The sequence below is a fragment of the Coffea arabica genome, chromosome 5e, assembly GCF_036785885.1.
Source record: "Coffea arabica cultivar ET-39 chromosome 5e, Coffea Arabica ET-39 HiFi, whole genome shotgun sequence".
In the NCBI taxonomy this organism is placed as follows: Eukaryota; Viridiplantae; Streptophyta; class Magnoliopsida; order Gentianales; family Rubiaceae; genus Coffea; species Coffea arabica.
The window spans coordinates 28,988,010-29,014,272 of record NC_092318.1 but is presented as its reverse complement, the minus strand read 5'-3'; the positions used below and the strand labels follow the sequence as shown (position 1 = coordinate 29,014,272).

The 26,263-nt window shown below is 45.0% G+C and overlaps 1 protein-coding gene across 1 annotated transcript; it reads right to left on the bottom strand.

Annotated features, from left to right (window-relative positions):
- Nucleotides 1–3,447: 3,447 nt before the first annotated feature.
- Nucleotides 3,448–8,110, bottom strand: LOC140006941 (uncharacterized). Its single transcript, XM_072049617.1, has 3 exons — nucleotides 5,833–8,110; nucleotides 4,266–5,196; nucleotides 3,448–4,120 (listed from the first exon to the last, which is right to left on the bottom strand). The coding sequence occupies exons 1-3, from the start codon at nucleotides 8,108–8,110 to the stop codon at nucleotides 3,448–3,450; spliced, it is 3,882 nt and encodes a 1,293-aa protein (XP_071905718.1).
- Between the last annotated feature and the right edge of the window lie 18,153 nt (nucleotides 8,111–26,263).

Sequence of the window (26,263 nt, the reverse complement as noted above, 5' to 3'; positions counted from 1 at the left end):
CCAGGATCGGCCGCCTTTTGTTTCCTCTTTTGGCGGTCTTGTTCACACTCTCTTTGTAACTTAAGTTGGTCCACATACACTTGGACAGGTGTGAGTGGTGTGAGGCCCAGGCATTTTCCATTGTGCAAGAGAGTGTATTTATTTGCTCGTTCATCAAACGTGACGGATTTGTCAAATTGCCAAGGTCTCCCTAGGATGACATGTGTCGCATGCATAGGCACAACATCACACACAACCTCATCTATGTAATTGCCAATAGAGAAAGGAATACGTACCTGTTTGTAGACACGTACCTCACTGATACGTTCCTCGATCAACTTGTTTCGAGACACGTAGCACGTTTGCCCAAGGATCTAGCAAGGTTGTCCAACGCTTGGATTGCGGGACCTAGAATCAAACGGACGACACGATTTGATGTAGGTGGTAGACGACACTCCGATGAAGGTGAATACTCCAGGGGAATAGGTCGGATGAACAATCGAGGACAGGACGCAAGATTGCTCAATAACCCTTGCCAAAGCAAGTTAAAGTGCTCGAACTCTCTTCTTGGAAGAAGGAACGAATTAAACCAATTTTATTGATAAAACGACTACCCTAAAACCTTACAAAGCAAGCCTATTTATAGGCCAAAGTGACTAAGAAAACCTAAGGAAACAATGGCAAAGAGTTCGGTCATCTTGGTGTCCAAGATGGGCCGGCCCAATGAGCTATGAAGACAAATTAATCCAATCTATCAAATACTAAGGCTAAGGCCCTATAGGGCCGGTCCTCTTGAAGGCCCACTTGAGTCCTCGTGGGCTTGGATCATGGTGCAAATGGCTTGATTGTCTCTCTCTAAGCCCTCAATATCTTTGTGAACTCCATGTTGGTCTTGGACGACTCGAACCAGGGCTTGGAGTGATTCTTTGAAGAGCTTGGCCCGTGCACGTGTGACTGGGCCCGATGGAACTCGGACTGGGTCATTGCGTGGGCCGAGACTCGTGCACACATCAGTCCCCTCCTCTTGAGAAGGATTTGCCCTCAAATCTGGATCCTCCTCGTCAAGAAATGGGCTTAGGTCCGCGACGTTGAAGGTTGCACTAACATTGTACTCCCCAGGTAGCTCCAACTTGTATGCGTTGTCATTGACTCGTTGGAGTACCCGAAATGGTCCATCACCTCTTGGGGACAATTTGCTTTGGCGTTGCTTGGGAAATCGCTCTTTCCTCAAGTGTAGCCAAACCCAATCTCCAGGCTCAAAAATCATCTTGCGACGGTGCTTGTTGGCTTGCTGGGTGTATTGCTGCGTACGCTTCTCAATGTTTGCTCGCACGGCCTCATGTAACCTGCGCACAGAATCAGCTTTCTTTTTCCCATCTAAGCTTGTGTGCTCAGAGGAAGGTAAGGGCACCAAATCAAGGGGGGTGACGGGGTTGAAGCCATAAACAATCGCAAAGGGGGAGTATTGTGTGGCACTATGCACAGTTCGATTGTAGGCGAATTCAACATGAGGGAGGCACTCTTCCCAAGTCTTAAGATTCTTTTTAATCAAGGCCCGAAGTAGAGTGCCAAGTGTGCGATTGACAACTTCAGTTTGTCCATCGCTTTGTGGATGACTAGTGGTGGAGAATAATAACCTAGTGCCCAGTTTGGACCACAAAGTCTTCCAAAAGTAACTCAAGAATTTCACATCTCTATCACTGACAATAGTTTTAGGCAGGCCATGCAGACGGACAATTTCTTTGAAGAACAGATTAGCAATATGAGATGCATCGTCAGTTTTGTGGCAAGGAATAAAATGAGCCATCTTAGAGAATCTATCAACCACAACAAAGATGGAGTCATTACCCCTTGTTGATCAAGGCAATCCTAATACAAAGTCCATAGACAAATCAACCCAAGGATGGTGAGGGATAGGTAATGGGGTATACAAGCCATATGGATTTGTCTTAGACTTTGCCTTGTGACAAGTAGCACATCAACCAACCATGCGTTCAACATCTCTACGCATATGAGGCCAGTAAAAGTGCTCTTGCAACATGGCCAGAGTCTTGGTGATGCCAAAGTGGCCCATGAGACCACCACTATGTGCCTCTCGAATCAAAAGATCACGAATGGAAGAATTAGGTACACACAGTTTATCTACATGGAATAGAAATCCATCATGCAAGAAGTATTTTCCATGCGGGTTCTTAACACAAGCAACATAGATATCACCAAAGTCATGATCATTTGTGTAGAGTTCCTTAACCAATGCGAACCCTAGTAACTTGGCATCCAGAAGGGCAAGCAACGAATGTCTACGTGATAATGCATCAGCCACTACATTCGTTTTGCCAGTCTTATACTTAATGACATACGAAAAGGTGTCAATGAAGCTTACCCATTTGGCATGTCGCTTGCTTAACTTGGGTTGTCCCTTGAGGTACTTCAATGACTCGTGATCAGTGTGTATCACGAACTCCCGAGGGCGAAGATAGTGTTGCCAAGTCTCCAAAGCCCTCACTAATGCGTACAACTCCTTGTCGTACGTGGGGTAGTTTAATGCAGCTCCCCCCAGTTTCTCACTAAAGAAGGCACAAGGCCTCTTGTCTTGCATGAGGACCGCTCCAATACCTACACCAGAAGCATCACATTCAATTTCAAAAGTCTTGTGAAAATTTGGTAATGCTAACACAGGCGCATGTGTGAGTGTGTCCTTGAGGGCGAGAAATGCTTGTTCTTGTGATTCTCCCCAGTGGAACTTGTCATTCTTCTTTGTCACGGCGGTCAACGGGGCGGCAATGGTGCTAAAATCTTTGACAAAGCGCCGGTAAAAGCCCGCCAATCCAAGAAAGCTGCGCACGTCAGGGACGGACGTGGGAGTTGGCCATTGCTCGATGGCCTCAATCTTGGATTTGTCCACCTTGATGCCCTGCGAACTTACCACATAGCCTAAAAACACAAGCTCGTTAGTACAAAAGGTGCACTTCTTGAGGTTGTGATATGAATGTGCGGATCTAGACGAACAATCAAGTTGAAAAGGCGGCACGTATGACCCTTCTAAACCCCGAGTTGATGAACTAAGATGAATCTCAACCCAACAACTAACGATCTAGTGAACCAACGACTTGGATAGAAGAACGCCACAATCAAGGTGTATACTTGGTTGATAAGTTCAATTTGAATAACTCAAGAAATCTCTCAAGTATTCAAGCAAAGCTCTCTTGGAAGAGAAAAGTGAATAAACTCACAAAATTATGTAATTTTTCGATCCCTAACAAGGAGGAAGTAGGGCTATTTTATAGCCTTTACAAGCATTAACCCTAAGCCCAAAATTGACTAAACTAACCCTACCAATTAATGACAAGGATTCGGCCAGCCCTAAGAGTTTAATGGGCTGACTTTAACTAATATTTAACTATAAAAAGATAAATAATAGAACTAGCTTAACTCTTCCTTAGGCGTGACCGCTAGGTGAGGGCACGCCTAACTAGCAACAGGCGCTGGAGGGTCTTCTACTTGGAGCAATGTGTAAAGTTTTGAATCTTCATTCTCCAAGCCTTCAATAATCTTTAAATCATCTCCAATGCGGCCTTGGATTGTACTCACAAGGGCTTGTAAAGATTCACGCATCTTCTTGGCACGAGCTCTTGTGACTGGACCACTTGGTACTTGAATGACTTGTGCAACTTGTGTTTGACCAGCCTTGAGCCCCTCATCAATCCCCTCCTCTTGTAGGCGATTTGTCCCCAAATCAAGCTCGTCGTCTGCATGAAAAGGACTCAAGTCAGCCACATTGAAAGTAGAATGTACTCCATACTCACCTGGAAGGTCAAGTTTGTAGGCATTGTCATTAATGCGCTCCACAACTTGAAATGGCCCATCACCCCGTGGAAGTAGTTTGTTGCGCCTTTGGGTTGGAAAACGCTCCTTTCGCATGTGTATCCAAACCCAATCACCTGGTTCAAACACCATCTGGCGACGTCCCTTGTTGGCACTTTGAATGTATTGAAGGGTACGTTTCTCAATATTAGCTCTAGCTTTGGTATGCAAATCCCGCACGAACTCAGCCTTTTTCTTACCATCTAGGTTAACTCTCTCAGAAGCGATTATATGCAAATTCAACATGAGGCAAGCAATCTTCCCACGATTTAATGTTCTTTTTAATAATTGCTCGCAATAATGTAGATAAAGTCCGATTAACCACTTCAGTTTGTCCATCGGTTTGTGGGTGACTAGAAGTAGAAAAGAGCAATTTAGTCCCTAGTTTACACCACAAAGTTTTCCAAAAGTAGCTAAGGAACCTTACATCCCTATCAGAAACAATGGTACGAGGTACCCCATGTAAACGTACTATGTCTCTAAAGAATAAATCAGCCACATGTTTAGCATCATCAGTTTTATGGCAAGGAATGAAGTGAGCCATCTTTGAGAAACGATCAACTACCACATAAATAGAATCATGCCCGTGTCTAGTTCTAGGTAATCCAAGGACAAAGTCCATAGACAAATCTACCCAAGATTCATGTGGGATGGGTAAAGGAGTGTAGAGTCCATAAGGATGTACCTTTGATTTTGCTTGGTGACAAGTGACACACCTTTGTGTATGCCTCTCGACATCCCTCTTCATGCGAGGCCAGTAGAAATGCTCTTGGAGAATTGACAAGGTCTTGGCCACTCCAAAATGTCCCATGAGGCCTCCACCATGAGCCTCTCTAACCAACAAAAGTCGCATGGAGCACATTGGAATACATAGTTTACCTTTGTAGTACAAGAACCCCTGCGACATAGAATAATGCTCACGAGTAACTCGTGGCAAGGTTGTGAAAATCTCACCAAAGTCTAGGTCAGCTGCATATAAATCCTTAATGAACTCAAAGCCAAGCAACTTAGTGTCTAGTGTAGTGATTAGTGTATACCGTCTAGAAAGTGCATCAGCCACTACATTAGTCTTTCCAACCTTATATTTGATGACAAACACAAAACTATCAATGAAAGCCACCCACCTCGCATGCCTTTTGCTCAATTTGGTTTGTGATTTGATGTGTTTGAGCGATTCATGATCAGTGTGGAGTACGAATTCCCGAGGTCTGAGGTAGTGTTGCCAAGTTTGGAGAGCTCGCACCAAGGCCATCAATTCTTTGTCATAAGTAGAGTAGTTCAACGAGGCACCAGTCAACTTCTCACTAAAGTAGGCCACTGGTTTCCCCTCTTGAATGAGTACAGCTCCAATACCTATACCAGAAGCATCACACTCTACTTCAAAAGCCTTGTCAAAATTAGGTAAACTTAATACAGGTGCATGTGTGAGCTTGTGTTTAAGTAATTGGAAAGACTTAGCTTGTTCGTCTTCCCATTGGAATGGCACATTTTTCTTGATAATGGCTGTAAGTGGGGCAGCAATGGTGCTGAAATCCTTGACAAAGCGCCTATAGAAGCTTGCCAAGCCATGGAAACTCCTTACCTCACTTACACTGGTTGGTATTGGCCATTCATTTATGGCCTTCACCTTTTCTTGGTCAACTCGTATTCCCTGGTCACTCACAACATAACCTAGGAAGACAAGTTGATTAGTGCAAAAAGTACACTTCTTAAGGTTAGCATAGAGGCTCGCCTTTCGAAGTGCATCTAAGACCATTCGTACATGCACAACATGCTCTTCTGTACTCTTACTATAGATCAATATGTCATCAAAGTAGACTACCACAAATTTACCAATAAAAGAACGCAAAACATGGTTCATTAACCTCATGAAGGTACTAGGTGCATTAGTTAAGCCAAAAGGCATGACCAACCACTCATACAGACCATGTTTTGTTTTAAATGCTGTTTTCCACTCATCCCCTTCTTTCATGCGTATTTGGTGATAACCACTTTTCAAGTCAATCTTAGTAAATATAATAGCACCATGTAACTCATCAAGCATGTCATCTAATCGAGGTATGGGATGGCGATACTTTACCGTTATGGCATTTATGGCTCTACAATCGGTGCACATCCTCCATCCTCCATCTTTCTTTGGCACAAGTAGGACAGGTACAGCACAAGGACTTAGACTCTCTTGAATCCAGCCCTTACCAAGCAAGTCCTCTACTTGCCTTTGTTGCTCCTTAGTTTCCTCCGGATTAGTCCTATATGGTGCCTTATTAGGAAGGGAAGAGCCAGGAATGAAATCAATTTGATGTTCTATTCCCCTCAAAGGTGGCAACCCATTAGGTATATCCTCAGGAAATACATCTTGGTACTCCTGTAAAAGGTTAGCAATAGCACTAGGCAAAGAAGCACCAAGTTCATTAGTTAGCAAAGACTCTTTACAAAACAAGATAAGCAAAATCTGGTTAGAGTGCAAAGCCTTTCGCACATCTCTAGTTCTAGCAAGCATGATGGATTTTCTCTCCTTTTTTCCTTCAATGGCCGAATGTGAAGTGTCAATTTTATGAGAAGATGGTTCGGCCATTTTGCTCTTTGTATCATGCAAATTTTTCTTTTTATTGTCACAATGCATGTCATATTCCTTTTGCAACCCAATTTGGTCCTCATGCACTTGTTGAGGTGTAAGAGTTGCAAGTGTGATCTTTTTAGTATTATGCACAAAGGAATACTTATTCAAGAATCCATCAAAAATGACCCTTTTATCAAATTGCCATGGCCGTCCCAAAATAATATGAGTAGCTTGCATAGGCACAACATCACATAAAACATCATCTTTATATCTACCAATGGCAAAATTAATTAAAACTTGCTTATGAACACGTACCTCACCACTATTATTCAGCCATTGTAGTTTGTAAGGTCGGGGGTGATCACTTGTTGGCAAGTTCAATCGTTCCACCATGAGTGCACTAGCAACATTGGTACAGCTCCCTGGGTCAATTACCAAGCTACAAAGCTTGTCCATCACATGGCACCTTGAGTAAAATATGTTCTCTCGTTGAAGGTCATCTCTACTAGCTTGAGTAGTTAGAGCTCGCCTTGCAACCATACCAACTTTACCATGAGCTGGTATCTCCTCAAATTCCTCATCTTCCTCAACCAAGGGAGGCATGTCCTCACACTCATCCTCCTCATCCGTTCGTACTTCCCCATTTGGTAGCATAAGCATAACCCTTTGATTTGGGCATTGGGAAGCAATATGTCCAAACCCTTGACACTTAAAACACTTAGTGTCTCGGTATCGAACTTTGCTTACCTCATGAGTAGGCCTACCATCGCCCCTTGAGGGTTGTTTTGAGGAAGGTGCATTCGGCCTTAGTGACTCCTTGGTTGTCCCACCTTGTTTGACCAAGGGGAATGCACTAGAGGGGTTGACTTCCCTCTTGAAGGGTTGGCTTCTCCAATTTCCAGCTTGGAAGTTGGGATTTTGTCGAATTGGACCCCTCCTCTTGAGCCTCCTTTCAATCTTAATAGCCTTGTCTAGCATATCATGGAGGTCCACATAATGGTGCATCTCCACTTGATCCGCTATTTCAGGCCTCAATCCACTTAAAAATCGTGCCATAGTAGCTTCCCGGTCCTCGACAATGTCGGCCCTTAACATGGCTATCTCCATCTCCTTATGATAGTCCTCCACGCTGGTGGCTCCTTGTGTTAAATTTTGAAGTTTGAGGTACAAGTCACGGTGGTAGTGACTAGGAACAAAGCGTTTCTTCATGACACCCCTCAATTCGGTCCATGTAGTGATAGGGTATTCACCACTTCGCCTTCTACTAGTAGTGATTTGATCCCACCACACTATGGCGTAGTCGGTGAATTGCATGACTGCAAGTCTCATTTGTTGCTCTTCAGTGTAATCATTGCAATCAAAGATCAACTCCACTCGTTTCTCCCATTCCAAATAGACATCGGGGTCGGATTTGCCTTGGAAAGTAGGCAATTGCATTTTAACGCCTTTGATTGGATCCACACCAGCTTTACGGTGTTTATTCTTCCATGTCCTCGACCCATATTCCTCCTCGGAGTTGGAACTTTCATAGTCACGGGTTGGTGCTTTGTGTCTCCGGGACTTAGAATTGGTTTGGGAGTGTTCGAGACTATCCATCCTCTCATGCAATGGTTCTAATTCCTGTTTCATTAGCTTGAGTAATTTATCAGTCATAGCTTCCATCACAAGTTTAATATCAAAAGGAGTAGTTTCCTTCCCTTCGGACATGTTGAGGTATTCCTGCAAAAATAGAGTTAGTGGAAATAACACCTCACTCACTCCCTTAGTATATCACTCACACTCGTGTTTCACTCAAGTGTATTAAAACACTCTAATGATCTCACCAAACACTTCTCAAGTCACTAGATTGCTTTTCTTGAAGAAATCAGAATTTCCTTGAAGAAATTCAATCAAACTTGAACCAAATTACACCCAAGTGTGGCGGATGAAGGCTGTGAGTTTTTGAAAGCTTGTTGGACTGATTGTAAGACACAAAATGAGATGTATAATATGCTGGAAAAAGAAAAAAAACTCTAAGCTGTCCGCCTAAAAGAAAAGAAACCACAAAAAACAAGAAAAAAGAAAGTTTGGTTTGTGACTAGGAGCTAATTTTAGGAGTTAACTACCAAGTGGAGTCCAAAACTGATTAGGACTCTTGGGCCTCGTAAACCACGTTTTTATTGGCTGGAAATGCTATAAAATAGGCACCAAAGGCGGCTGGGCAGTTGGCACAAACCACAATCAAGAAACAAAAACAAGAGGCGGCTACAAAGTAGGAAACCCTATCTTATCTTCCCACCTTTTGTGGCTATTTAATAGCAAGGTTTCTTGGTTGTTTTGGGGTGTTAATGGCTGCTGGTTTTCTGGTATTTCGTGGACAAAGAGAGAGCAGCAAGAAACAACAAGATTGAAGGCAACAAGGTTTGTTCTTTCAACCCAAGTTCGGCTAGGCCACCCAAGCAAACTATTTCTTGTTCTTGAAATCCGATTTGTGTGTTTTTGTATTTTTTTTTTCTTTCTTGCGTTGTTTTTTTTTTTTTTTTCTGCAAGATGGATCTTTCTTTCTTTTTCAATTCGGATCCCACACACAAGAAACAAGATCTTTGTCAAATTTGAGCAAGGCAGCCGCAAGTTTGAGCCAAGAACTTTGGTTTTGTGTTGAAGGTTCAAGATTTGGAAAAGGTTGAGAACAAGATTTTCAAGAGCCCTTGTTTTCCCACCCAAGAACTTCAAGATTCAATCAAGATTTCCAGATTTCAGGAGTTTGAACAACAATATGCAACAAAAACTTGATGGCAGCCCACGAAAATTCAAGAAACTACAAAACCCTAACTTCAAGAAATTCAAGATATCAAATTTTTTTTTTTGCAGCCCAAGAACTTCAAGATTCAATCCCCACAATACTAAGGACGCTAGGAAATTTCAAGGTCAGCCATGGTTTCATCAAGACACAACCAGAAAATAGGTTTTTTCCTCTCTTTTTCGGATGAACAGTGTTTTCGGGTGAATAGTACCAGATGAACAGTAACCTCCTTTTTTTTTTTTTTTGTTGTTGTTGTTGTTTTTGGATGACTCTCTATGAATTCAAGACTTCAAGATACAAGACACAAGACCCACGAAAACAAGGTACACGATGGATGAATTGCGGACAACAACAAACACGAAAATTCAAGACAATCAACGAAAACAAGAATAAACAACAAGAACCAAGACAAAACCCTAGCCGCTTATGGAATTCCTAAACGACCAGATTTTAACACTATAAGAAACGGAAAAGCAAAAGAAAAAAAAATTCTTTTTTTTTTTTTTTTTAAGGAAAACTTACAAGATGCAATGGGATACCAACTGACGTAAGACGGATCTAGACGAACACCAAGTTGAGTGGATTTGCGGAACTTTGACCCTTCTATAATCACGAGCCACGAACTAAGGAGAATCCTTAACCCAAGACTAGCCAGTTTAGTGAACCAAAGTATATTTAGAAGAACGCCACAATCAAGGAGACTACTTGACTGATAAGTTCGATGAACTACTTGAGATGAATTCTCAAGTATTCAAAAGAAATTCTCTTGAAGCAAGAGAGAGTGAATAAAACTCACGAATATTTTATAAAATATGAATTTTTTTTTTTTTTTACTCTAAACCAACACAAAACTTCAAGAACAATATAACAAGACACCAAAATAAGAAAGAAACACAAGTTATGAACAAAAGTTTTTTTTTTCGGGATGAACAGTGTCGCTACAGTAGCGATGAACAGTATCGCTACAGTGCGGCGCGGTGAACAGTATCGCTACAGTAGAGATGAACAGTACGATGCTACAGTACCTTTTTTTTTTTTTTTTTTTTGTAATAACAATCGGACTTGACACAAAGAGAGACACGACCAGATTTGCAAAATAAAATTGACTAGGAAGCTTACGAACAAACTCAACGGGATATACTTGATGTCGTCGACTAGCTCTGATACCAACTGATATGAATGTGCGGATCTAGACGAACAATCAAGTTGAAAAGGCGGCACGTATGACCCTTCTAAACCCCGAGTTGATGAACTAAGATGAATCTCAACCCAACAACTAACGATCTAGTGAACCAACGACTTGGATAGAAGAACGCCACAATCAAGGTGTATACTTGGTTGATAAGCTCAATTTGAATAACTCAAGAAATCTCTCAAGTATTCAAGCAAAGCTCTCTTGGAAGAGAAAAGTGAATAAACTCACAAAATTATGTAATTTTTCGATCCCTAACAAGGAGGAAGTAGGGCTATTTTATAGCCTTTACAAGCATTAACCCTAAGCCCAAAATTGACTAAACTAACCCTACCAATTAATGACAAGGATTCGGCCAGCCCTAAGAGTTTAATGGGCTGACTTTAACTAATATTTAACTATAAAAAGATAAATAATAGAACTAGCTTAACTCTTCCTTAGGCGTGACCGCTAGGTGAGGGCACGCCTAACTAGCAACAGGCGCTGGAGGGTCTTCTACTTGGAGCAATGTGTAAAGTTTTGAATCTTCATTCTCCAAGCCTTCAATAATCTTTAAATCATCTCCAATGCGGCCTTGGATTGTACTCACAAGGGCTTGTAAAGATTCACGCATCTTCTTGGCACGAGCTCTTGTGACTGGACCACTTGGTACTTGAATGACTTGTGCAACTTGTGTTTGACTAGCCTTGAGCCCCTCATCAGGTTGGCGTAAAGACGCGCCTGTCGAAGTGTCTCAAGAACTATTCTCACATGCTCTAGGTGCTCATGCTCACTACGACTATAGATCAGGATGTCATCAAAGTAAACAATGACAAACTTGCCAATAAAGTGTCTCAACACATGGTTCATTAGTCGCATGAAGGTGCTAGGGGCATTAGTTAAGCCAAAAGGCATGACTAGCCACTCATAGAGACCATGTTTGGTTTTGAAGGCTGTTTTCCACTCGTCGCCTTCTTTCATCCGAATTTGATGATAGCCGCTCCTTAAGTCTATTTTGGTGAAAATAATGGCACCATCGAGTTCATCAAGCATATCATCAAGTCTAGGAATGGGATGACGATATTTGACAGTGATAGCGTTCACAGCCCGACAGTCAGTGCACATGCGCCAAGTACCGTCCTTTTTGGGAACAAGTATCACAGGCACAGCGCAAGGACTTAGACTTTCCTTTACCCAACCCTTACCTAAGAGGCCATCAACTTGCCTTTGAAGCTCCTTGGTCTCCTCAGGGCCCATGCGGTAGGCAGGTTTGTTGGGCAATGGTGCTCCAGGAATGAGGTCGATTTGGTGTTCAATTCCCCGAATGGGTGGTAAGCCATCAGGGACCTCGTCAGGGAAAACATCCCCAAATTCTTGCAAAAGAGCAACTATGCTCGCAGGCAACGCCTTGTCGAGCTCAGCAACATCCAAGAGCACATGCTTGCAAATCATGAGAAGTATAGGCTGATTAGAGTTCACCACTTTTCTAACATCTTTAGCCTTAATAATCATGTTGTGCTTCCTAGTGGTAGGTGCGGTAGGTGATTTGTCATGTATACCCCTAGGTGTGCTCCCTTGACCCTTGGTTGATGGCTCACTCGTAGACGTGGAGCCTTTACCAGGGTCGACTGCCTTTAGTTTCCTCCTTTGACGGTCTTGTTCACACTCCCTTTGCAATAGTAGTTGGTCCTCATAAACTTGTGCAGGTGTGAGAGGTGTAAGGACCTTACGTTTGCCATCGTGCAAAAGGGTGTACTTATTTGCTCTTCCATCGAATGTGACGTGTTTGTCAAATTGCCAGGGCCTTCCCAAAATGATATGCGTAGCATGCATTGGTACTACGTTGCACACGATTTCATCAGTGTAAGTACCAATTGAAAAGGGAATGCGTACCTGTTTGAAGACTCGTACCTCACCATCCTCACTTAACCATCCTCACTTGGATGCCTGGTAGTGGGGAGTCCTAGACTCTCAACCATGAGCAAACTGGCCACGTTCGTGCAACTCCCACCGTCGATGATGAGACTACACACCTTGTCGCCTATCTTACAGCGGGTGTAGAAAAGGTTTTCGCGTTGTAGCTGCTCGTCCTCCTTAACGCGGGCGGTTAGCACTCGCCGTGCCACCAAGCAACCTACTTCTCCTCGTGTAGGCGAGCAAGCCTCCCCAGCTGACTCCTCTTCTAGGCAGTCGTCTTCGACCAGTTCGGGCATCTCCTCACATTCGTCATCATCAGACACGATTTCGCCATTGTGAGTGATGAGCATGACCCGTTGGTTTGGGCACTGAGATTGAATATGTCCAAACCCTTGGCACTTGAAGCACTTGATGTCCCTACTCCTAGTCTTAGGAGTCTCATGCGGTGCCTTTGAAGTGGACCTGGATGCATCGGAAACCTTGTTAGGGGTAGAATAGGAATGGCGGTTAGAGGTGTTACCTTGGATTCGGTTAGAAGAGGTTGGTGCTGCCGCATTTCCAACTTTGTGGGTCGCCCTTCGTGGTTGGTTGCCCCTCCATGAAGTGGTGTTAGAAGTTTGGAACGTACGTACTCCACGTCTTAGTTTCTTCCCCCGCTCGGCCTTAATAGCGAGTTCTAGAAGGTCGTGCATGTCCAAGTAATGTTGGAGCTCCAAGGCTTCTTGAAGGTCAGGATTGAGACCTCTAAGAAACCGAGCCATCGTGGCCTCATTGTCTTCTTGAATGTTGGCCCTCATCATGGTCATCTCAATTTCTTTGTGGTAGTCCTCCACACTCATGTTTGGTTTTGAACGCCGTTTTCCACTCATCGCCTTCTTTCATCCTAATTTGATGATAGCCACACCTTAAATCGATTTTGGTGAAAATGATAGCACCATCGAGTTCATCAAGCATATCATCAAGTCTAGGAATGGGATGATGATACAGCCCTACAGTCAGTGCACATGCGCCAAGTACCATCCTTTTTGGGGGAAAGTATCATAGGCACAACACAAGGATTTAAACTCTGTTTTACCCAACCCTTACCTAAGAGGCCATCAACTTGCCTTTGAAGCTCTTTTGTCTCCTCAGGACCCATGCGGTAAACCGGTTTGTTGGGTAGGGGTGCTCCCGGAATCAGTCTATTTGATGCTCAATCCCTCGAATGGGTGGTAAACCATCAGGGACCTCATCAGGGAATACATCCTCGAATTCCTGCAAAAGAGCAACCATGCTCGAAGGCAATGCCTTATTGAGCTCAGCAACATCTAAGAGCACATGCTTGCAAATCATGAGAAGTATAGGCCGATCAGAATTTATAACCTTTCTAACATCCTTAGCCTTAATGATCATGTTTTGCTTCCTAGTGGGTGGTTTAATGGGTGAATGATCATGCGTATCACCAGGTGTGCCCACTTGACCCTTGGTCGAATGCTCACTTGTAGAAGTGGAGCATTTGCCAGGATCGGCCGCCTTTTGTTTCCTCTTTTGGCGGTCTTGTTCACACTCTCTTTGTAACTTAAGTTGGTCCACATACACTTGGACAGGTGTGAGTGGTGTGAGGCCCAGGCATTTTCCATTGTGCAAGAGAGTGTATTTATTTGCTCGTTCATCAAACGTGACGGATTTGTCAAATTGCCAAGGTCTCCCTAGGATGACATGTGTCGCATGCATAGGCACAACATCACACACAACCTCATCTATGTAATTGCCAATAGAGAAAGGAATACGTACCTGTTTGTAGACACGTACCTCACTGATACGTTCCTCGATCAACTTGTTTCGAGACACGTAGCACGTTTGCCCAAGGATCTAGCAAGGTTGTCCAACGCTTGGATTGCGGGACCTAGAATCAAACGGACGACACGATTTGATGTAGGTGGTAGACGACACTCCGATGAAGGTGAATACTCCAGGGGAATAGGTCGGATGAACAATCGAGGACAGGACGCAAGATTGCTCAATAACCCTTGCCAAAGCAAGTTAAAGTGCTCGAACTCTCTTCTTGGAAGAAGGAACGAATTAAACCAATTTTATTGATAAAACGACTACCCTAAAACCTTACAAAGCAAGCCTATTTATAGGCCAAAGTGACTAAGAAAACCTAAGGAAACAATGGCAAAGAGTTCGGTCATCTTGGTGTCCAAGATGGGCCGGCCCAATGAGCTATGAAGACAAATTAATCCAATCTATCAAATACTAAGGCTAAGGCCCTATAGGGCCGGTCCTCTTGAAGGCCCACTTGAGTCCTCGTGGGCTTGGATCATGGTGCAAATGGCTTGATTGTCTCTCTCTAAGCCCTCAATATCTTTGTGAACTCCATGTTGGTCTTGGACGACTCGAACCAGGGCTTGGAGTGATTCTTTGAAGAGCTTGGCCCGTGCACGTGTGACTGGGCCCGATGGAACTCGGACTGGGTCATTGCGTGGGCCGAGACTCGTGCACACATCAGTCCCCTCCTCTTGAGAAGGATTTGCCCTCAAATCTGGATCCTCCTCGTCAAGAAATGGGCTTAGGTCCGCGACGTTGAAGGTTGCACTAACATTGTACTCCCCAGGTAGCTCCAACTTGTATGCGTTGTCATTGACTCGTTGGAGTACCCGAAATGGTCCATCACCTCTTGGGGACAATTTGCTTTGGCGTTGCTTGGGAAATCGCTCTTTCCTCAAGTGTAGCCAAACCCAATCTCCAGGCTCAAAAATCATCTTGCGACGGTGCTTGTTGGCTTGCTGGGTGTATTGCTGCGTACGCTTCTCAATGTTTGCTCGCACGGCCTCATGTAACCTGCGCACAGAATCAGCTTTCTTTTCCCATCTAAGCTTGTGTGCTCAGAGGAAGGTAAGGGCACCAAATCAAGGGGGGTGACGGGGTTGAAGCCATAAACAATCTCAAAGGGGGAGTATTGTGTGGCACTATGCACAGTTCGATTGTAGGCGAATTCAACATGAGGGAGGCACTCTTCCCAAGTCTTAAGATTCTTTTTAATCAAGGCCCGAAGTAGAGTGCCAAGTGTGCGATTGACAACTTCAGTTTGTCCATCGCTTTGTGGATGACTAGTGGTGGAGAATAATAACCTAGTGCCCAGTTTGGACCACAAAGTCTTCCAAAAGTAACTCAAGAATTTCACATCTCTATCACTGACAATAGTTTTAGGCAGGCCATGCAGACGGACAATTTCTTTGAAGAACAGATTAGCAATATGAGATGCATCGTCAGTTTTGTGGCAAGGAATAAAATGAGCCATCTTAGAGAATCTATCAACCACAACAAAGATGGAGTCATTACCCCTTGTTGATCAAGGCAATCCTAATACAAAGTCCATAGACAAATCAACCCAAGGATGGTGAGGGATAGGTAATGGGGTATACAAGCCATATGGATTTGTCTTAGACTTTGCCTTGTGACAAGTAGCACATCTACCAACCATGCGTTCAACATCTCTACGCATATGAGGCCAGTAAAAGTGCTCTTGCAACATGGCCAGAGTCTTGGTGATGCCAAAGTGGCCCATGAGACCACCACTATGTGCCTCTCGAATCAAAAGATCACGAATGGAAGAATTAGGTACACACAGTTTATCTACATGGAATAGAAATCCATCATGCAAGAAGTATTTTCCATGCGGGTTCTTAACACAAGCAACATAGATATCACCAAAGTCATGATCATTTGTGTAGAGTTCCTTAACCAATGCGAACCCTGGCATCCAGAAGGGCAAGCAACGAATGTCTACGTGATAATGCATCAGCCACTACATTCGTTTTGCCAGTCTTATACTTAATGACATACGAAAAGGTGTCAATGAAGCTTACCCATTTGGCATGTCGCTTGCTTAACTTGGGTTGTCCCTTGAGGTACTTCAATGACTCGTGATCAGTGTGTATCACGAACTCCCGAGGGCGAAGATAGTGTTGCCAAGTCTCCAAAGCCCTCACTAATGCGTACAACTCCTTGTCGTACGTGGGGTAGTTTAATGCAGCTCCCCCCAGTTTCTCACTAAATAAGGCACAAGGCCTCTTGTCTTGCATGAGGACCGCTCCAATACCTACACCAGAAGCATCACATTCAATTTCAAAAGTCTTGTGAAAATTTGGTAATGCTAACACAGGCGCATGTGTGAGTGTGTCCTTGAGGGCGAGAAATGCTTGTTCTTGTGATTCTCCCCAGTGGAACTTGTCATTCTTCTTTGTCACGGCGGTCAACGGGGCGGCAATGGTGCTAAACTCTTTGACAAAGCGCCGGTAAAAGCCCGCCAATCCAAGAAAGCTGCGCACGTCAGGGACGGACGTGGGAGTTGGCCATTGCTCGATGGCCTCAATCTTGGATTTGTCCACCTTGATGCCCTGCGAACTTACCACATAGCCTAAAAACACAAGCTCGTTAGTACAAAAGGTGCACTTCTTGAGGTTGGCGTAAAGACGCGCCTGTCGAAGTGTCTCAAGAACTATTCTCACATGCTCTAGGTGCTCATGCTCACTACGACTATAGATCAGGATGTCATCAAAGTAAACAATGACAAACTTGCCAATAAAGTGTCTCAACACATGGTTCATTAGTCGCATGAAGGTGCTAGGGGCATTAGTTAAGCCAAAAGGCATGACTAGCCACTCATAGAGACCATGTTTGGTTTTGAAGGCTGTTTTCCACTCGTCGCCTTCTTTCATCCGAATTTGATGATAGCCGCTCCTTAAGTCTATTTTGGTGAAAATAATGGCACCATCGAGTTCATCAAGCATATCATCAAGTCTAGGAATGGGATGACGATATTTGACAGTGATAGCGTTCACAGCCCGACAGTCAGTGCACATGCGCCAAGTACCGTCCTTTTTGGGAACAAGTATCACAGGCACAGCGCAAGGACTTAGACTTTCCTTTACCCAACCCTTACCTAAGAGGCCATCAACTTGCCTTTGAAGCTCCTTGGTCTCCTCAAGGCCCATGCGGTAGGCAGGTTTGTTGGGCAATGGTGCTCCAGGAATGAGGTCGATTTGGTGTTCAATTCCCCGAATGGGTGGTAAGCCATCAGGGACCTCGTCAGGGAAAACATCCCCAAATTCTTGCAAAAGAGCAACTATGCTCGCAGGCAACGCCTTGTCGAGCTCAGCAATATCCAAGAGCACATGCTTGCAAATCATGAGAAGTATAGGCTGATTAGAGTTCACCACTTTTCTAACATCTTTAGCCTTAATAATCATGTTGTGCTTCCTAGTGGTAGGTGCGGTAGGTGATTTGTCATGTATACCCCTAGGTGTGCTCCCTTGACCCTTGGTTGATGGCTCACTCGTAGACGTGGAGCCTTTACCAGGGTCGACTGCCTTTAGTTTCCTCCTTTGACGGTCTTGTTCACACTCCCTTTGCAATAGTAGTTGGTCCTCATAAACTTGTGCAGGTGTGAGAGGTGTAAGGACCTTACGTTTGCCATCGTGCAAAAGGGTGTACTTATTTGCTCTTCCATCGAATGTGACGTGTTTGTCAAATTGCCAGGGCCTTCCCAAAATGATATGCGTAGCATGCATTGGTACTACGTTGCACACGATTTCATCAGTGTAAGTACCAATTGAAAAGGGAATGCGTACCTGTTTGAAGACTCGTACCTCACCATCCTCACTTAGCCATTGGAGGCGGTAAGGATTTGGATGCCTGGTAGTGGGGAGTCCTAGACTCTCAACCATGAGCAAACTGGCCACGTTCGTGCAACTCCCACCGTCGATGATGAGACTACACACCTTGTCGCCTATCTTACAGCGGGTGTAGAAAAGGTTTTCGCGTTGTAGCTGCTCGTCCTCCTTAACGCGGGCGGTTAGCACTCGCCGTGCCACCAAGCAACCTACTTCTCCTCGTGTAGGCGAGCAAGCCTCCCCAGCTGACTCCTCTTCTAGGCAGTCGTCTTCGACCAGTTCGGGCATCTCCTCACATTCGTCATCATCAGACACGATTTCGCCATTGTGAGTGATGAGCATGACCCGTTGGTTTGGGCACTGAGATTGAATATGTCCAAACCCTTGGCACTTGAAGCACTTGATGTCCCTACTCCTAGTCTTAGGAGTCTCATGCGGTGCCTTTGAAGTGGACCTGGATGCATCGGAAACCTTGTTAGGGGTAGAATAGGAATGGCGGTTAGAGGTGTTACCTTGGATTCGGTTAGAAGAGGTTGGTGCTGCCGCATTTCCAACTTTGTGGGTCGCCCTTCGTGGTTGGTTGCCCCTCCATGAAGTGGTGTTAGAAGTTTGGAACGTACGTACTCCACGTCTTAGTTTCTTCCCCCGCTCGGCCTTAATAGCGAGTTCTAGAAGGTCGTGCATGTCCAAGTAATGTTGGAGCTCCAAGGCTTCTTGAAGGTCAGGATTGAGACCTCTAAGAAACCGAGCCATCGTGGCCTCATTGTCTTCTTGAATGTTGGCCCTCATCATGGTCATCTCAATTTCTTTGTGGTAGTCCTCCACACTCATGTTTGGTTTTGAACGCCGTTTTCCACTCATCGCCTTCTTTCATCCTAATTTGATGATAGCCACACCTTAAATCGATTTTGGTGAAAATGATAGCACCATCGAGTTCATCAAGCATATCATCAAGTCTAGGAATGGGATGATGATACAGCCCTACAGTCAGTGCACATGCGCCAAGTACCATCCTTTTTGGGGGAAAGTATCATAGGCACAACACAAGGATTTAAACTCTGTTTTACCCAACCCTTACCTAAGAGGCCATCAACTTGCCTTTGAAGCTCTTTTGTCTCCTCAGGACCCATGCGGTAAACCGGTTTGTTGGGTAGGGGTGCTCCCGGAATCAGTCTATTTGATGCTCAATCCCTCGAATGGGTGGTAAACCATCAGGGACCTCATCAGGGAATACATCCTCGAATTCCTGCAAAAGAGCAACCATGCTCGAAGGCAATGCCTTATTGAGCTCAGCAACATCTAAGAGCACATGCTTGCAAATCATGAGAAGTATAGGCTGATCAGAATTTATAACCTTTCTAACATCCTTAGCCTTAATGATCATGTTTTGCTTCCTAGTGGGTGGTTTAATGGGTGAATGATCATGCGTATCACCAGGTGTGCCCACTTGACCCTTGGTCGAATGCTCACTTGTAGAAGTGGAGCATTTGCCAGGATCGGCCGCCTTTTGTTTCCTCTTTTGGCGGTCTTGTTCACACTCTCTTTGTAACTTAAGTTGGTCCACATACACTTGGGCAGGTGTGAGTGGTGTGAGGACCAGGCATTTTCCATTGTGCAAGAGAGTGTATTTATTTGCTCGTTCATCAAACGTGACGGATTTGTCAAATTGCCAAGGTGTGACATGTGTCGCATGCATAGGCACAACATCACACACAACCTCATCTATGTAATTGCCAATAGAGAAAGGAATACGTACCTGTTTGTAGACACGTACCTCACTGATACGTTCCTCGATCAACTTGTTTCGAGACACGTAGCACGTTTGCCCAAGGATCTAGCAAGGTTGTCCAACGCTTGGATTGCGGGACCTAGAATCAAACGGACGACACGATTTGATGTAGGTGGTAGACGACACTCCGATGAAGGTGAATACTCCAGGGGAATAGGTCGGATGAACAATCGAGGACAGGACGCAAGATTGCTCAATAACCCTTGCCAAAGCAAGTTAAAGTGCTCGAACTCTCTTCTTGGAAGAAGGAACGAATTAAACCAATTTTATTGATAAAACGACTACCCTAAAACCTTACAAAGCAAGCCTATTTATAGGCCAAAGTGACTAAGAAAACCTAAGGAAACAATGGCAAAGAGTTCGGTCATCTTGGTGTCCAAGATGGGCCGGCCCAATGAGCTATGAAGACAAATTAATCCAATCTATCAAATACTAAGGCTAAGGCCCTATAGGGCCGGTCCTCTTGAAGGCCCACTTGAGTCCTCGTGGGCTTGGATCATGGTGCAAATGGCTTGATTGTCTCTCTCTAAGCCCTCAATATCTTTGTGAACTCCATGTTGGTCTTGGACGACTCGAACCAGGGCTTGGAGTGATTCTTTGAAGAGCTTGGCCCGTGCACGTGTGACTGGGCCCGATGGAACTCGGACTGGGTCATTGCGTGGGCCGAGACTCGTGCACACATCAGTCCCCTCCTCTTGAGAAGGATTTGCCCTCAAATCTGGATCCTCCTCGTCAAGAAATGGGCTTAGGTCCGCGACGTTGAAGGTTGCACTAACATTGTACTCCCCAGGTAGCTCCAACTTGTATGCGTTGTCATTGACTCGTTGGAGTACCCGAAATGGTCCATCACCTCTTGGGGACAATTTGCTTTGGCGTTGCTTGGGAAATCGCTCTTTCCTCAAGTGTAGCCAAACCCAATCTCCAGGCTCAAAAATCATCTTGCGACGGTGCTTGTTGGCTTGCTGGGTGTATTGCTGCGTACGCTTCTCAATGTTTGCTCGCACGGCCTCATGTAACCTGCGCACAGAATCAGCTTTCTTTTCCCATCTAAGCTTGTGTGCTCAGAGGAAGGTAAGGGCACCAAATCAAGGGGGGTGACGGGGTTGAAGCCATAAACAATCTCAAAGGGGGAGTATTGTGTGGCACTATGCACAGTTCGATTGTAGGCGAATTCAACATGAGGGAGGCACTCTTCCCAAGTCTTAAGATTCTTTTTAATCAAGGCCCGAAGTAGAGTGCCAAGTGTGCGATTGACAACTTCAGTTTGTCCATCGCTTTGTGGATGACTAGTGGTGGAGAATAATAACCTAGTGCCCAGTTTGGACCACAAAGTCTTCCAAAAGTAACTCAAGAATTTCACATCTCTATCACTGACAATAGTTTTAGGCAGGCCATGCAGACGGACAATTTCTTTGAAGAACAGATTAGCAATATGAGATGCATCGTCAGTTTTGTGGCAAGGTATAAAATGAGCCATCTTAGAGAATCTATCAACCACAACAAAGATGGAGTCATTACCCCTTGTTGATCAAGGCAATCCTAATACAAAGTCCATAGACAAATCAACCCAAGGATGGTGAGGGATAGGTAATGGGGTATACAAGCCATATGGATTTGTCTTAGACTTTGCCTTGTGACAAGTAGCACATCTACCAACCATGCGTTCAACATCTCTACGCATATGAGGCCAGTAAAAGTGCTCTTGCAACATGGCCAGAGTCTTGGTGATGCCAAAGTGGCCCATGAGACCACCACTATGTGCCTCTCGAATCAAAAGATCACGAATGGAAGAATTAGGTACACACAGTTTATCTACATGGAATAGAAATCCATCATGCAAGAAGTATTTTCCATGCGGGTTCTTAACACAAGCAACATAGATATCACCAAAGTCATGATCATTTGTGTAGAGTTCCTTAACCAATGCGAACCCTGGCATCCAGAAGGGCAAGCAACGAATGTCTACGTGATAATGCATCAGCCACTACATTCGTTTTGCCAGTCTTATACTTAATGACATACGAAAAGGTGTCAATGAAGCTTACCCATTTGGCATGTCGCTTGCTTAACTTGGGTTGTCCCTTGAGGTACTTCAATGACTCGTGATCAGTGTGTATCACGAACTCCCGAGGGCGAAGATAGTGTTGCCAAGTCTCCAAAGCCCTCACTAATGCGTACAACTCCTTGTCGTACGTGGGGTAGTTTAATGCAGCTCCCCCCAGTTTCTCACTAAAGAAGGCACAAGGCCTCTTGTCTTGCATGAGGACCGCTCCAATACCTACACCAGAAGCATCACATTCAATTTCAAAAGTCTTGTGAAAATTTGGTAATGCTAACACAGGCGCATGTGTGAGTGTGTCCTTGAGGGCGAGAAATGCTTGTTCTTGTGATTCTCCCCAGTGGAACTTGTCATTCTTCTTTGTCACGGCGGTCAACGGGGCGGCAATGGTGCTAAACTCTTTGACAAAGCGCCGGTAAAAGCCCGCCAATCCAAGAAAGCTGCGCACGTCAGGGACGGACGTGGGAGTTGGCCATTGCTCGATGGCCTCAATCTTGGATTTGTCCACCTTGATGCCCTGCGAACTTACCACATAGCCTAAAAACACAAGCTCGTTAGTACAAAAGGTGCACTTCTTGAGGTTGGCGTAAAGACGCGCCTGTCGAAGTGTCTCAAGAACTATTCTCACATGCTCTAGGTGCTCATGCTCACTACGACTATAGATCAGGATGTCATCAAAGTAAACAATGACAAACTTGCCAATAAAGTGTCTCAACACATGGTTCATTAGTCGCATGAAGGTGCTAGGGGCATTAGTTAAGCCAAAAGGCATGACTAGCCACTCATAGAGACCATGTTTGGTTTTGAAGGCTGTTTTCCACTCGTCGCCTTCTTTCATCCGAATTTGATGATAGCCGCTCCTTAAGTCTATTTTGGTGAAAATAATGGCACCATCGAGTTCATCAAGCATATCATCAAGTCTAGGAATGGGATGACGATATTTGACAGTGATAGCGTTCACAGCCCGACAGTCAGTGCACATGCGCCAAGTACCGTCCTTTTTGGGAACAAGTATCACAGGCACAGCGCAAGGACTTAGACTTTCCTTTACCCAACCCTTACCTAAGAGGCCATCAACTTGCCTTTGAAGCTCCTTGGTCTCCTCAGGGCCCATGCGGTAGGCAGGTTTGTTGGGCAATGGTGCTCCAGGAATGAGGTCGATTTGGTGTTCAATTCCCCGAATGGGTGGTAAGCCATCAGGGACCTCGTCAGGGAAAACATCCCCAAATTCTTGCAAAAGAGCAACTATGCTCGCAGGCAACGCCTTGTCGAGCTCAGCAATATCCAAGAGCACATGCTTGCAAATCATGAGAAGTATAGGCTGATTAGAGTTCACCACTTTTCTAACATCTTTAGCCTTAATAATCATGTTGTGCTTCCTAGTGGTAGGTGCGGTAGGTGATTTGTCATGTATACCCCTAGGTGTGCTCCCTTGACCCTTGGTTGATGGCTCACTCGTAGACGTGGAGCCTTTACCAGGGTCGACTGCCTTTAGTTTCCTCCTTTGACGGTCTTGTTCACACTCCCTTTGCAATAGTAGTTGGTCCTCATAAACTTGTGCAGGTGTGAGAGGTGTAAGGACCTTACGTTTGCCATCGTGCAAAAGGGTGTACTTATTTGCTCTTCCATCGAATGTGACGTGTTTGTCAAATTGCCAGGGCCTTCCCAAAATGATATGCGTAGCATGCATTGGTACTACGTTGCACACGATTTCATCAGTGTAAGTACCAATTGAAAAGGGAATGCGTACCTGTTTGAAGACTCGTACCTCACCATCCTCACTTAGCCATTGGAGGCGGTAAGGATTTGGATGCCTGGTAGTGGGGAGTCCTAGACTCTCAACCATGAGCAAACTGGCCACGTTCGTGCAACTCCCACCGTCGATGATGAGACTACACACCTTGTCGCCTATCTTACAGCGGGTGTAGAAAAGGTTTTCGCGTTGTAGCTGCTCGTCCTCCTTAACGCGGGCGGTTAGCACTCGCCGTGCCACCAAGCAACCTACTTCTCCTCGTGTAGGCGAGCAAGCCTCCCCAGCTGACTCCTCTTCTAGGCAGTCGTTTTCGACCAGTTCGGGCATCTCCTCACATTCGTCATCATCAGACACGATTTCGCCATTGTGAGTGATGAGCATGACCCGTTGGTTTGGGCACTGAGATTGAATATGTCCAAACCCTTGGCACTTGAAGCACTTGATGTCCCTACTCCTAGTCTTAGGAGTCTCATGCGGTGCCTTTGAAGTGGACCTGGATGCATCGGAAACCTTGTTAGGGGTAGAATAGGAATGGCGGTTAGAGGTGTTACCTTGGATTCGGTTAGAAGAGGTTGGTGCTGCCGCATTTCCAACTTTGTGGGTCGCCCTTCGTGGTTGGTTGCCCCTCCATGAAGTGGTGTTAGAAGTTTGGAACGTACGTACTCCACGTCTTAGTTTCTTCCCCCGCTCGGCCTTAATAGCGAGTTCTAGAAGGTCGTGCATGTCCAAGTAATGTTGGAGCTCCAAGGCTTCTTGAAGGTCAGGATTGAGACCTCTAAGAAACCGAGCCATCGTGGCCTCATTGTCTTCTTGAATGTTGGCCCTCATCATGGTCATCTCAATTTCTTTGTGGTAGTCCTCCACACTCATGTTTGGTTTTGAACGCCGTTTTCCACTCATCGCCTTCTTTCATCCTAATTTGATGATAGCCACACCTTAAATCGATTTTGGTGAAAATGATAGCACCATCGAGTTCATCAAGCATATCATCAAGTCTAGGAATGGGATGATGATACAGCCCTACAGTCAGTGCACATGCTCCAAGTACCATCCTTTTTGGGGGAAAGTATCATAGGCACAACACAAGGATTTAAACTCTGTTTTACCCAACCCTTACCTAAGAGGCCATCAACTTGCCTTTGAAGCTCTTTTGTCTCCTCAGGACCCATGCGGTAAACCGGTTTGTTGGGTAGGGGTGCTCCCGGAATCAGTCTATTTGATGCTCAATCCCTCGAATGGGTGGTAAACCATCAGGGACCTTATCAGGGAATACATCCTCGAATTCCTGCAAAAGAGCAACCATGCTCGAAGGCAATGCCTTATTGAGCTCAGCAACATCTAAGAGCACATGCTTGCAAATCATGAGAAGTATAGGCTGATCAGAATTTATAACCTTTCTAACATCCTTAGCCTTAATGATCATGTTTTGCTTCCTAGTGGGTGGTTTAATGGGTGAATGATCATGCGTATCACCAGGTGTGCCCACTTGACCCTTGGTCGAATGCTCACTTGTAGAAGTGGAGCATTTGCCAGGATCGGCCGCCTTTTGTTTTCTCTTTTGGCGGTCTTGTTCACACTCTCTTTGTAACTTAAGTTGGTCCACATACACTTGGGCAGGTGTGAGTGGTGTGAGGACCAGGCATTTTCCATTGTGCAAGAGAGTGTATTTATTTGCTCGTTCATCAAACGTGACGGATTTGTCAAATTGCCAAGGTGTGACATGTGTCGCATGCATAGGCACAACATCACACACAACCTCATCTATGTAATTGCCAATAGAGAAAGGAATAAGTACCTGTTTGTAGACACGTACCTCACTGATACGTTCCTCGATCAACTTGTTTCGAGACACGTAGCACGTTTGCCCAAGGATCTAGCAAGGTTGTCCAACGCTTGGATTGCGGGACCTAGAATCAAACGGACGACACGATTTGATGTAGGTGGTAGACGACACTCCGATGAAGGTGAATACTCCAGAGGAATAGGTCGGATGAACAATCGAGGACAGGACGCAAGATTGCTCAATAACCCTTGCCAAAGCAAGTTAAAGTGCTCGAACTCTCTTCTTGGAAGAAGGAACGAATTAAACCAATTTTATTGATAAAACGACTACCCTAAAACCTTACAAAGCAAGCCTATTTATAGGCCAAAGTGACTAAGAAAACCTAAGGAAACAATGGCAAAGAGTTCGGTCATCTTGGTGTCCAAGATGGGCCGGCCCAATGAGCTATGAAGACAAATTAATCCAATCTATCAAATACTAAGGCTAAGGCCCTATAGGGCCGGTCCTCTTGAAGGCCCACTTGAGTCCTCGTGGGCTTGGATCATGGTGCAAATGGCTTGATTGTCTCTCTCTAAGCCCTCAATATCTTTGTGAACTCCATGTTGGTCTTGGACGACTCGAACCAGGGCTTGGAGTGATTCTTTGAAGAGCTTGGCCCGTGCACGTGTGACTGGGCCCGATGGAACTCGGACTGGGTCATTGCGTGGGCCGAGACTCGTGCACACATCAGTCCCCTCCTCTTGAGAAGGATTTGCCCTCAAATCTGGATCCTCCTCGTCAAGAAATGGGCTTAGGTCCGCGACGTTGAAGGTTGCACTAACATTGTACTCCCCAGGTAGCTCCAACTTGTATGCGTTGTCATTGACTCGTTGGAGTACCCGAAATGGTCCATCACCTCTTGGGGACAATTTGCTTTGGCGTTGCTTGGGAAATCGCTCTTTCCTCAAGT